Genomic DNA, 13,964 nt, shown 5'->3' with positions numbered 1-13,964 from the left:
GTAGTCGTCATATTTTCATGGACTTCTCACCATGGCAACACCCTAGCAGCCATTGCAAGCCGCCAATTACAAGTATGTGGTATTGAAGTACCGTTATATGGAAAACATTATTAGGCGTACTGAAGAGAAAACACGTTTATAGATATCCAAGTAACACATATATCACTTTCTTAGAACTGCTTCATTAATTTATTGATGTTTAACTTGTTTGATGTTTGTCCTTGTTTTATTTTATAACTACTTACTTACTACTTCATTTTACGATATTTTTACATCAATAGAAGAAATAGAGAATAAAATTATGAATGCAATAAAATTTCGTATCGATACTTTTAATCATTTTTAAAAATAATTTTTAAAATGAAATTTGAAATGAACGCATTAAAAAATTTGAGCGCATTGAAGAAACAACAGACAATTTTATGTTATAAATTTTACATTTACAATTTAAAAAAAAAAATTTATATGATCATAATAATATTATTCTATTATCTTTTTAACAATTTTTCAAATCTTTTATTTATATAAAAATCAAAATCATGTGTTAATACTTGTCATGCTTGCTTCATGTAAGTTTTAATTTAAAAGGAATCATAAATTTTAACATTTTATTTTTATATCATGCTTATATACTACCAGGGTGAAAATCCTTCAAAACATATATGATTCAAGAATCTTATATTCACCTTGCAACATCTGATGAGATCCTGTTCAAAATGCGTAGATGTGTCTCGTTGAAGAAAAAGCGTAAGAGAATGAATATATGATGAAACACCGTTTCAATTTTCCTACTAAAACAGATGGAAAATAAGGGAAAAGAATTTCAACTTGATATTTCGTTTAAATTAAACTTTTTAAAAATTTTACTCAATTATGAAAGAAATAACGATTTATAAATCATTACGAAACATTAGATCGAATCATAATTTATTTAAAAAATAAATATATATAAATCAAAAGAAATAAAAGATACAACCAACTACAGTTACCATCCTTATACATTAGATATAATTAACCTAAAATACAATCTCGATTACTAAAATTATTAAAAAAACAACACGTAGCGAATATAAACAAACAATAACTACCTAACATCTTAATGCAAATATTAAAAATTGTCAAAGTTTATCTTAACTTCGTGTTTAGAACAATTACTCCAATAATTTGCCAATCACTATTATTAATACCCTCACCATACCTAAAAACCAATCCATACTTTACCCCATCTTACTCCTCCCTTCATCAATCTCTCCGCCCACCCCACCAGAACCCCTACGGGAACCTCTGAAACATCCGATTCATTCCGCGGCCCAATACACGGCCAACGTTCATCGTGCAACATCGTTCATTGTACACTTGTAAAAACTCGTTTTCCCCACCACACACTAAACACGCGCGAAGAAGAAGGACGGGTTGGTGGGGCGGGTTCCTTCGACCCTTGACGGCCCTTCCAGGACGTAGGTACAGGCTAGATGGAGAGGTTCCAAGGCCAAAACAGCTCCATCCACGTGCTGCGATCCTGCTGAAAATGCGTGGGCGCGGTCTCCCCGAGGGCTGGCCGAGGCCAGCGAAGGTCGCACCCTTTTTCGACTGGTGTATGCCTGGCCCTTTCGTCCAACCTCGTGCGACCATCTGTCCCCTACCAGCACCGCGCGACCGTTGTCCTCCGACCTCTCCACCTTTCTTCCGAGCGATCCTGAAGGAACGGCTTGTCCCACTTGCAGGGGGCCCAGGGCGCAGGCGTCGCGCCGTGTAGCCCACGTGGCCGCTGCTCACTTCCCACTTTATATTTCGCTTCTTCTCTTATTATGGGATAAATGCCCGGGAGAGGTGGAGAGTATCAACCCCTACTCCCCATTCTACTCCAACCATCAGGGAATCGTTCGAGTCGGCCTACGTCGATTCCTTGCTCGAATGTGATCAAAAAGTAACGTGCCTCTTTTTTCATATTTACGTGCTGTTGCACGTGTTTATTGAGAGAGGTAATTTGGGAGTATCTATATTTGTTAATCAAACAATATTATTAATAGATGTTTAATTGTTAAAAATTGAAATGTTTATCGGTGTTTATAAAATCTCTCTCGCGAATTGATAGATAAAGTAAAGTAAAATAAAATTGTTATTTGATTAATGTTATTTTTTTTAGATTCGTTTAGGATTATAGGGGATAGTATCGGGTTACCTTCACTCAATCGCAACTCGGTATCCACTGAACGTGTCGATACACCCTCGCTTGCCACCCTTCACGCATGCCCCTATCCTCTACCTCATCGACGCACAGTGGGATTGCTGAAAAGGCGAACTCTGTTGCGCAATGCGGCATGCGCGATTCATTAGGACGTTCTCCACCTCTTTAGGCTTCGGAGCCTGTGTTTACGCATGCCACAGTGTCGATTTGCCGGCCTACCAGACCCGCCTGAAGGGTTGATTTAGGTACAGTTTCGAAGCCAATCGCGAGACAATTGACAGGCTTTGCAGATTCACACGAGTCGCACGACTACATTTTCAAATTAACTACATTTATTTCTGCAAATTTAAAAAAAGAAAAAAATGGAAAATAAATTTCAACGTAGAATTAGAATAAAATTGGAAAGATGGATAATATTTTTAAAAAACATTACGGAATGCGATTCTTGATTCAAAGAAATTTTAAACTTCGCTTTGAAGGTATTATTAAACCTTAAGAAAATAATCCATAATAGAAATGTGACAAACGATTGTATTGATTTCTTTTTTTATGTTTAAAATAACGAATTGAAGAATTTCCAACGAAATTCAAACCAAACATAGACTCAAAGAAAAGTAAAAAACTCTCCTATAAACACACTGTATAAAAATATATAAATAAACGACACTTTTAACCTCCATAAAAAAATTGTCCGCTCCGTAAGAAAAAAGGAATTAAACGGCACGCTATGTTCGATCCCAAACAACTTTTTCCAAAGCAAAGACAGCCGAACAAACGTTCCAAACTACACTTGGAATATCCCGCTAAATTACACAATTGATCTTGTTCCATCAACAAACCGTTCCATTCTCAAGCCGCAACTCAACGTATACACCGAAACACCACACGTACCGTCACTCACCACATCCAACGCACTAACCCGCTAAATCGCCGAAACACGACACCCAACACCCACACAACACTCGACTAAAATCTCACGTATACACGTCTCCCCCCCTATCCACGTTCGCGGCCGGCGCCAAGGCCAAGTTCATCGGGTTCGAGCCGGCAGAAACGCGGGGTCGGTTCCTCGGCGTTTCTGTGTTCCTGTTCAAAGAGCGGGGGCGGCTCCCGCGGAGGGCAGGCCGTCAAACTCGCGGGGCGGAACCATGACATGAAGAGGCGGTGCGGAATCGCGACCTCGTGGCGACCAGCACTCGATACAAATTGTGCCGATCATCCACGGCGAAAGATCAGATTGCCAGGTAGGCACGCTCTCGGCCGGGGAAGGTTGCACAGAAGCTGGTTGCAGAGATGGATCGAGGCGTCGTGGCACGTGGAGACGCCGGTTACTCCTGGATGGGAAGGCAGCTCCAAGACGGAAACGCCCAGGCGTTAGGTGTATCTGCGTGGCGTCGCTGATGTACGCCCAGAAGACGGTGTGTAGGTGCACCTTCTTAACCCTAAACTCGGCCGGTTGCGGACGGTGGGCTGGTGGGCTGTCTGAGGAATCGTGCGCGAATGGATCGCGTTTTTATCTCCTTCCTTTCAATTGTTGCCAATCGATTTTTTATCCACTTGATATTTCCGTTTCCATTGGTAATCCGTTGTACTGGTAAATGTATGCGATAGGCAATGCCCAATGAAATGTCTAGTATACGTGACCGGAGCTTGTATATTTTTAGTAGTTTGTAATTGGATTTGACGTAATCTCTGATCGCAAGTGTTTGTCACTTTTTTTATTTTCATTCATCTGCTTGTTCTCTATCTTGCTCGTATTTGCGTATCAATTTGTGTCAGTTTTCTCATTATATACTCGTGAATATTGGATTTAACCAGAGAAAGCGTAAAAAGATTCCGTAACTGATCGTGGAAAGTTGATTGTTCGAGAATCATTTTCTCTGCAATACCGAAGTGATTATTAACAGATCTATCGGTTGTAAAATATTTTGCGAATCGATCTATATTATCCAATTTATATCGTTTTCAAGTATCTTGATCTTGTTTTTTATTATTTTCGAATGAGCAGTGATAATCAATCAGATAAATTATATGAAGAGATTTAATAAAAATTCTATTTACATTATACTTTAGACCGTGTATAATTTTTATATTGTTAAATATGATATGAGCCATATGAACGAAGAGATTAGATGCAATAAATGCATAAAATGCACTGAATAATCACATTTATTAATCCAGAACGAAAACGTATTTTATCATATAGTAAACATTGATTTTATGAATTTATTGTTACTATGTATGTATTGGATTACAAGTGCTAAAAAATAATAGATAATGCAAAAGATAAAAAAAGGATTAAATTTCACTGTACTACATATTATAGATTACTAACAATATTATAAACATAATGTATTATCATTATTAATTAGAATTTCTAGATAAGATAATATAACGTTCAATACTCTTGAAAACTTGACTTTGAAAAAACTGTTCTTTTTCAAAAACGATTTTTAAAAGGCACTTTTCACGATGTTATTTTCATTTTTCCATAAAATAATCCTTTTTCGTAAATAGTTTGTACAAAACATGGTAAAACAATTCATATACATACATATATATACTAAAAGGATTCAAAAAGATCTCCATTTATCCATTTCAGATCCAATCCCACCCCTAACTCCAGATACAGAACGACACGATCCATTAATCCTCTGAACCGCCCCCTGATGGAGAGTGAACTGGCCTCGACCAGCCCTAGGGGTGTCGCACCCCAATTCGCCATCCCAACGATCTCCTCGCCTTTCATCTTTCCCTGTTCCTCTTGTTTACTCTTGTATTGTCCAGAACCATCGTCGACCGCCACTTTACTCACTCATTAATCTTCATAAACGTTCACCAACAAACCGTGAAAAATCCGCGTGACATGAATTTATGTTCCCCTAACACTTTTGTGTGTCATCCAATAATCAGCTGGCTCTTTCGTGGTATCCTGATAGCACTGGTTTACTGAAGCGATTTGTCTGAGGGGTGGGGGAGATAAACCAACCTAAATCCCTTCACCATGTACTATTCGATTCCGGTTGTAGAATATTTCAATCGAGAAACAGAAGATGGCGTGTAATAGTGATGCAATGATATCGGTCGTGTTACTTTGTAATGAGATGCGGTTATGGGATGTCATATTCATGAGAGGTATGTATGAATATTAATTACACCGCAGGTGACATTGCTCAGGCAGGCATCAGGATATAGGAGGTGTCCTGGATTGTAAGGAGGTTAAAAACCCTTTGAATCCAGGGTGGGTCTACGAGGGTGGATGGAAGATTAGTCCTGGGGAGTTCATTTAAATAAAGAGTGTTATAATAATAGTTTGAAGAATTCTTGAAATGTTCCAAATGGAAGAATTGAAAGAAAGAAAGAATTTTAAAGGCACGAATTTATTTTGAAAATAACATTCATCAAGTTTCTTATAATATTTAGTAAAATGCATTCTTGAATAAATGTTAAAAGAATAACGAATTCGTATTTTATAATGTGTCCATATTAATAAAAATACGAGTGATTTGTGATTTCGTGTAGAGTAAGAAAAGTGACAGAGTATAGTAAGATACATTTGTAAAAAAATATAAAGGTTATATAACAACGTACTATTAAAAACAGACACTTATCGTAAAAATTACTCGGATGAAATTATAAGCGATATGATAAGCGATAAAAATTGCATTTTCTATATTTTTTAAAATACTTTCCCATATGATACAAATGTAGATTTAATGAACAAACCTATATCCGATAAATCTCATCGCTAACCTAGCCTAGGCTTTCGATCCGCCAGTTTCCCGTGGGGTTCCTCGCGAGGATGTTATCCTGTGAAAAAAGCGTGGGTGGAATCCCGACGAGGCGAACCCTTTCTCTCCAACGTCGACAACCCGAATCCCTTCAAACGTTCGTCATTTGATCACCCGCCATTAATTTTCCTCTCTCGTCCAATCCCTCGTTTTCCTAACCTCTATCCTCTATCCATCGTTCTCCCTTCCGAATCGGCCGCGAAACCGACAGTTTCCGAACAACGTGACGAGCCACCAGAGCAACATAAATCCCTAAGGGCAATGTGTCACGTCCGATCTTTCCACACGAGCACAACGAAACACCTTCTTTCACCTCATACTCGCCTACTTCGAAAATGTGAATATATTTTATTCAACCCTTTCCCTCGGGCACTGGATTAAATTATTCCTATTCGCGGGGTTGTCCGTTCCATTCCAAGCAAACCAAGCGTGGAAACACGGAAACGCGACCACTCTGCATTTCCACTACGTCGGCTAATCGACGAATCGCATGCCACGCTTCCCAAAACGACGCGTCACGACGTGTCGTGACTAACCCATGGCCGTTGCGTGGTCAGATCCCACGTTACACCACGGTAGAAAGCCGCAAGGAATTTCACACGACCACCAACCTCCTTCTGCTAGCCTGGGATCAAGGGATCAAACCAATAGACTGCCGATAGCCCTTCAGATTATTAGAACGATTGGAACTCGACCCTTCCTCCATCTGGCTCGACTTCGTACCGCTTTCGATTCTTCACGACGATTTGGACGGTGGAGACCCCTGTGTGGAAATTGCTCGAACTCCTCGGTCCAGATTATTCCCTGTTCCTTAGTCGAGTTATGATGCCATCGATCTGATGCGTTAATGGACAGTTTTGACAAGCGATGATTACGGCTTGGCACGCCTGGTATGGGGGCAAGGAGCATTTCCATGAAGGAGAGAGGATTGGTACAGGTATACCACTCCTGTTTGGAAGTGGTTGGTGAGTACGTGTATCGTAGTTACTCCCACTTTCAGACTCGAAGAGAGGGAACGCACAACGGATAATAATCCGGTATAACTGGTAAAGTAGAAATAACAATGCGAGATAAATATTCGAGATGTAAAATTTTATAAGTTTTTAAAAAATTTCTTCAATTAAAGTTAAAATCCAATGCACACATCAAAAAAGTTTTTAGAATGATTAAATAAATATTAGAATACTTCTTGGTATGTTATGTCAGCCTTGTTACGATGTGTGATTCGAAGCACTTGAATAACTAACCTTTTTTAAAATAGCACGACCATTTTTACATAATGGTACTTTTGAAAATTAGATTGGAATCAAAGAAATACAAGTGACATTTTTCTTTGATTTCACTGAAACACTGTGACCAATTTGGATTACGATTACAACATTCGTCATTCTTTTAACAAAATATATATTAATTTGATATAAATAAAGTAAAAATAAATCACTTTGTATACAGAAGTATTTTTATTTATTATTTTTAATTAAATTTAAATATATATATTATATTATAATATTTATATGATTAGTGTAAAGTGATCCTTTATATATATGAAAATTATATTATATCTATCAGAAATTAATTACGCTTCTTTATTTAGTTGTTTTTTATAGTAATCTGCAATAATTTGCCACGCTTTTGGCGCCATGAATCCTTGTGGCGGATTTTCACCAGATTTTGCTAGATCTGAAATAATCGAATAATTTATTAATATTATTAACAAATTCAAATACAATATTATAAAACATAATAATAAACATTAGATAAAAATATCTCACTTCGCATTTTAGTTCCTGATATAAAACTAAAATCTTCAGATCTTTCTGGCTGATAGAACGCCATTTTTTTAATTCTATTGTCATAAGCTGCTACTCTGAACGGAATTATTTCGAGATTTTGAAGACCTGGTGCAATCGATAGTACTCTGGAGCCGTGCGTTCCATCGTATAGGTTTCCTAATTTTAAATAAATTAACACAATGTCTCTGATTTAAAATACTTTTTTTAGAATATTACCATCCGGAGTTTTAGATTTGTCTGGATGCGGTAAACCCGCAGGATCACGGCCAACGATATAAAAGTTTGCGCCCGCCATCATTCTTGCTTTTGCGTGCCATTGCACCTATATAATAATTAAAAAACTATTGAAATATTCATTTATTGATTCTTTCTCCGTCATATTTAATTACTTCATAAAAATAGGATAGAAATTATGATCGGTATAAAAAGTGACGAATCGCAATGTTGAAAACTGATTCTTCTAAAATATCGTTTCGAGTTATTTTAAATGTTTCGATTCTCTGCAATATTAAAATATTGACAATACCTCTGTAGGTCCAGCATAAAGCATTGGACTTGGAAATATGGCGAGAATGGTGTCTTCGTGTAACACACCTTCTTCGAGAACACTTTGGTGTTGATTTATCCTTACTGGTAGTGGTACATCGTCCTCTTTTGTCCATCCTCCCAGAGGATGTAATAAAAGAACTGGTTTTTTAAAACCGCGCTCTTCGACGAGATATCTTCTTGTATCCTGGTGTTCATTTTAAATTATAATTACGCTTTCTAAATTTCACTTTCGTATTAATTTTCATATTATAATAGCGACAGTGGCAAACCTGCATTAAAAGTGCGTGGCCATTGTGTATCGGATTTCTCAACTGAAATGCGAAAACAGCGTCTGCACCCAGTTCTCTGCACTTTTCCCTAATCTCGTTAGGGGTGAGTCTGAACTCGTCGAGGCCATCGTTCCATCTGATCCTCTCCAAAACCTCCAACTCCCCTCCAACGAGCCAATCTCCTGATTCGTGGATCATTTTTACGTAAGGATGACCTGGATCGTTTGTTCCGAATTCTCTGCAACATCTGTCAATTTGCAAGTTTTCAAATTGTACACAAAAGAGAAATAGAGAAAACGCAGAATGCATTTCCAAACCTTTCTTCCTTTCGATGTGCAAAGAATTCCGGGCTCCTTAAAATCGCTACAGCTCGGCCTTGATGTCTCAAAGCGAGTGCCGATGCGTTGAGGTATCTCTCTTTTTGATTCGTGTTAACCGGAAGTACAATGGGTATAGATTGATTAATATTGTCCCCATTTTGTTCGACGATCTTGAAATGTTGGCACTGTTAAAAAGAAAAAAAAAGAAAAGAAATTTTCTTCCTCCTCTCTTAATAACTTTAAACTTCTACTCCTACGGGAACTTTATTTTTACACGGGATAAAAGAGACACTATCCTTTAGATTTAATTAAAAACCAAGAATAAATACATCACGTGCTCACCTGCAAATATTGATCCTCTCTCATAAAACCTCTAAGTGGAGTTGCCCATCCCTCGGCTAACACTTGGATCCATTGCAAATCGACATGGGTGATTTCGATACCTTCAAATCAATCACAAATTTGTTTAGAAAGTATGAGAAAGACATAGAATTCGATATCTAGAATAAAATAACCGCTTAATAACAAATCATCGTCTTCATCTCGTGACTAAAAATTAAGAGAAACATTTCCAACGTACAAGGAAGACTCTCCGCCTCCCTCCTCGCCTCTTCTATCCTCTTCTCGTCTACAAATAATTCTTCGACTTTCTCCCGTATCGGCGGAACCACTCCCTCCTTCCTCAGGAACTCGATCACCAACCTCGTGGACGTTTCCAAATCGTGAACCTCCGTGTTGACGACGAGGTCCGCATGCTCGGGCACCTCGTACTCCTGCCCTATACCCGTGAAGCTTTTGATCATCCCCTTTCTAGCTTTCTCGTAAAGACCTTTCACGTCTCTCGCCTCGCAAGTCTGCATCGACGCTTGGACGAATATCTCGAAGAATCTCAAGTTAAAGTCCTCGTGGATCTTCCTCGCCGATCTTCTGTCCGCTTCGAATGGCGATACGAAGCTGCAGATTGTTATTATCCCGCAGTCGGAAAATAATTTTGCCACTTCCGCCGCTCTTCGCACGTTCTCCTCGCGATCTTCCTTGGTGAAACCGAGGTTCCGGTTCAACCCATGCCGGACGTTGTCTCCGTCGATGCTGTACGCTGGTATACCCTGAAAGAGTAACATTCGCGAATAAATAAAGACGGAATAGGATATTTTTATTCTCGTTCGATTGTTAAGTTAAGTTGGAAAATTTACTTGAGAGACAAGGTAATTCTCGAGTTGAAACGATATGGAAGTCTTTCCAGCGCCGGACAATCCTGTCAGCCAAATGGTACAACCGCGAAATTCTTTCAGTTTCCCATACGTTTCACCTCGTCTCTCCCTCGACACGTGATGCGTCTGTTGTATCACATTCGTCGCGAGTATCTGGAAAGAATTAGAACGAAATGATTTAATGAAATATCGTAAATTATCGTCTAGAATTTATTGTTTCGCTTTGTTGTTTGGAATCATACAAAATTAAAAGATGAAAATTATTTCGAGTGATTTCTGAATTTAATTAAATAATTAAATGTAAGGCGCGTGAAAATAAATTTTTTTTTTTTTTACCTGATTACTTTTCCTCTGCGTACTTTGATTCTCGAACAAGGACTTTGTGTATATCCCCATTATGCGATACTCGATTACCGATTCTCTACCGATTTTCGCGAGATTTAAACAATTAAAAATTATCTTTATCTTTTAATTGTTCATTTTGTTCGACGACTTTTTTTCTTCTTCTTTTTCTTCAATTCTCAATATCAAACGAGGGAGAAAGTAATCACTAACAACGGTTTATTAAAATGCAGACAACAACATTGTTTGGAATCTTTCTCTTCGAGGGAGACACCGGGAAAGGAAGTGTCTAGGCGCATAGGAAGTTCGGGATGGACTAAGTGAGATTTAAGTTCCGTCAACAGAGAAAGTGAAAAGGAAAGTATGTTTCGGTTCGATAGTGGGAGACGAAGAATTTCTCATGGCACGATGCTTCGAATATCTGAAGAAACTGAGAATCGTTAAACGAAACGTCGTTAAAGTGAAACCTTATCATATCATATCTTTCTCGTATCTTTTTTGATATATCTTTGCATAACACGTTTGTGCGTTCGTGTTTTGAATATGTCTCTAAAATAAAATTAAATATTATATTGTTAAACACCCTTCTGGTTCCCAATTTTTTTTTCCAATTTTTTGTATCATCAAATAATTTTATATTTTAATTTTAATAGTCAATGTAAAAAAAAAAATTATTAAATAATATTGAATGATATATATAATATATTTATATATATATTTAATCACAATTGTTATAATAATTTAGAATAAATAATAGAAAATATTCTAATTACAGGCTCGATATTTAATTATAATAAATTTATTTTAGAAAATATTATCGATTCATTCGCGATTTATACTTATCATGATAAAATTCAATCATCACTGATGTAGATACAATATCTAAATAATCATTGATAATAGTCATTTATTAATTTAGTTCAGTGAGAAATAAATAATATTTAATAAATGAGCATTTAAACGTGTAATTTCACTTTAAATTAAAGATATATAGAGGAATGACAAAAATATTAAAATTAATTAATAATAAAATAATATTTCAGTTTGATTATCTTAACATTGATATATTTTAACATGGATAATGTAAATAAATGTAATATAACAATATATCTCGTGTTTCAAAAGTTTATATATTACATATTTCATAATTTCAAGTTCAATAATGTAAGTGTACAAAAATAGATAGTTTAATTAATATAATTAAATATGACTGTTTAATTCTTGTTCATTCCAATCTCGCTTAATCAATGTAAATTTAAATTTTGTAATATTACAGATTAAATACAAGACGTATATTTCATTTATATTATTTTTTCGAAATAATGCTTTAAATAAAGACCTTAATTCATAATAAGAGGTAATCACATAAGAGGAGATAATAATATGAAAACAAACATAATAATGTGATGAAATTATCATTAAATAATCATTAACTGATAATTTCTTTCCAATTTTTTCATCATTAACTAATAATTATGTAATAATCATTAAATATTTGTTAAAGAATTATTAACATATTGCAATTTTAAATTTATTTTAAATTATTTTAAATTTGAACAAATTGATCTAAACACATAAGATATATAAATTAAATTATATCAAGTTATTTAACTTATGTTAATCAAATAATTTATTAAGCCAGCCATTATCTACATATGTGCCAATTTAAAATTAAAAACTGAACTTACTATCAATCAAATTTCTTAACTTTTAATTCTTTAAAAATATGCATATATTTAAATTTTATACGCATATATGTAAATTTTACAATGCAAATAAAATTTATCATCTCGTTACGCGAAGAATATTGAAAGACGTTTAAAATGTAAAATACAAGCTTTGCACAGGGTTTCGTGACTTCTATTTCGATTTCTTTGCAGATGAAAAAAGAAAAAGAGAATGCATAATGAAAGATAATCTGCGATCTAGTTTCACAATAGTGAATAGCAATGAATAGATTTTTGCAAAAGAAAAAACTTGTCGAAAGTTGGTCATTGGTTGACCAGTTGAAACTAGAGAATATGTTACGATGATATTATTTTATAAAAATATTTTACTGAAAATAAAATTTTATTTTCTCCAATATAATATATAATAATATTAAAAATTAATATTTGCAGTTTTAAAGATATAATTTTATTATTAATAATTTTAATTTTCTATTATAAGTAATTGTAATAAAAATTGCACATTATCTTTGATTATTAATAATTAAAAATCGAATTTAAATAAATTGATAAAAATTTAATTTAATTTAAATTCAAGTTGAAATATCAATTTCTCCAAACTATCTCACAACTGTCAATTAATTCAAAGAAAAAAAATACTCACGTAATTAATGCCTGTATTGAAGTTCTCAACCTTATTCTCATGATTCATTCTTCTTCAACCACTATCCTTCCAATTCTTTCTTCAAAAGATATCTACTATTATCTAAATGTATCTAAACTCGATAAAGTCAAATATCATTCAAAATTAATGTTAAATAAAACACTGAAATTCTTTTATAAAAATCTCCTCGAGATATCACGATTAAGTGGTAATGATCCACGTGGATGGATCTCTTCGAGGTACCACTGAGAGAATCTGGTGACACGTGTTCTTTCATATATGATCGGCAAGCGCCAAGAAGGCGTAGATCGTTTGCAGGAGGGGAGGAATCGCACATTCTCCCTCCCTCATCCTCTGTCCTTCTTGCTTTTTTCTTCTCTACTTCCTCTGCAAATACGACCTTGAACGTAGGAAAAACTCAGAACATTGGAAAAACTCGAGGACAGCTAAATTTCTCGTTTCGTGATTCAGTTCAACCTTTCAAATTGTTTGTAACAAGTAGCAAAATAGTCTTATGTATTTTCTTAGAGCTATGTTATAAGTTTGATTTTTTTTTTCTATTCAGAATACCGAGAAATATTAATATTTCATGATTTGTTATTGTAATTTGTACGTAATTCAAGGCAAATTATAGCAATTATAATTTTCTTTTGTAATTGTTTTTATAAATTGGTTTCTATATAGTTACTTATAATGTGTGTCTTATATTAAAGCGATTTGAAGATTTTCTTTCTTCTTTTTTTATGAAAATATGCAATAGATGTATGGATATGTAGTAATATTAATATTCAACGAATTGTAATTGTAATTGTAATATATATATAATTTTATATTATATTACATGTTATATGTATTAATAAATAAATATCTTAGTGTAGATAGTAGTATTTTTAGAGAAAATGAAAAAAAAAATAAACGTTTTTTTTCCAATATATATTATATATTTTATAAAATTTTATAACATTTTATTAATAGAAAAGAAATGATTGAACAAAAAAGAATTTATATTTATGATTGTTATCTTATTTTGTCTCTGTAATTAATTATTAAATTTTCGAAAGAATTTTATTAGAAAAATTATATTTGATTCATCGGGTATTTAAATATACCCGCTTTTATATCATTAATATTTTGAATCTGTATTCAGACTGTGATAACTTCAAGTTAGTC

General features: G+C 34.7%; 1 protein-coding gene across 3 annotated transcripts; it reads right to left on the bottom strand.

Moving 5' to 3' along the window:
• Nucleotides 1–910: 910 nt before the first annotated feature.
• LOC107996504 (bifunctional 3'-phosphoadenosine 5'-phosphosulfate synthase-like) lies at nucleotides 911–13,930 on the bottom strand. 3 transcript variants are annotated; one of them, XR_009830987.1, is made up of 11 exons: nucleotides 12,795–13,930; nucleotides 10,104–10,274; nucleotides 9,491–10,016; nucleotides 9,253–9,353; nucleotides 8,908–9,095; nucleotides 8,591–8,837; nucleotides 8,299–8,505; nucleotides 7,989–8,094; nucleotides 7,752–7,928; nucleotides 2,183–7,659; nucleotides 911–1,997 (listed from the first exon to the last, which is right to left on the bottom strand). XR_009830987.1 is itself a non-coding variant. In XM_017054578.3 (10 exons), the coding sequence occupies exons 1-10, from the start codon at nucleotides 10,515–10,517 to the stop codon at nucleotides 7,556–7,558; spliced, it is 1,887 nt and encodes a 628-aa protein (XP_016910067.2). In that variant the 5' UTR covers nucleotides 10,518–10,909; the 3' UTR covers nucleotides 911–7,555. The 3 variants fall into 3 exon arrangements, 1 of the variants encoding a protein (XP_016910067.2); XR_009830986.1 differs by lacking the exon at nucleotides 12,795–13,930 and adding an exon at nucleotides 10,458–10,909; XM_017054578.3 differs by lacking the exon at nucleotides 12,795–13,930 and adding an exon at nucleotides 10,458–10,909 and having other exon boundaries at nucleotides 911–7,659.
• Nucleotides 13,931–13,964: the final 34 nt, after the last annotated feature.

The sequence above is a fragment of the Apis cerana genome, linkage group LG8, assembly GCF_029169275.1.
Source record: "Apis cerana isolate GH-2021 linkage group LG8, AcerK_1.0, whole genome shotgun sequence".
In the NCBI taxonomy this organism is placed as follows: domain Eukaryota; kingdom Metazoa; phylum Arthropoda; class Insecta; order Hymenoptera; family Apidae; genus Apis; species Apis cerana.
The sequence above is the reverse complement of the archived record's forward strand: the minus strand, read 5'-3'. Positions and strand labels throughout refer to the sequence as shown.

Coding starts and splice junctions, on each gene's coding strand:
- LOC107996504 (XM_017054578.3), bottom strand. CDS start 10,517: ATGGGGATATACACAAAGTCCTTGTTCGAGAATCAAAGTACGCAGAGG. Junction 10,017..10,103: donor AGAATTACCTTGTCTCTCAA/GTAAATTTTCCA, acceptor TTACTCTTTCAG/GGTATACCAGCGTACAGCAT. Junction 7,660..7,751: donor ATCAGGAACTAAAATGCGAA/GTGAGATATTTT, acceptor CGATTATTTCAG/ATCTAGCAAAATCTGGTGAA.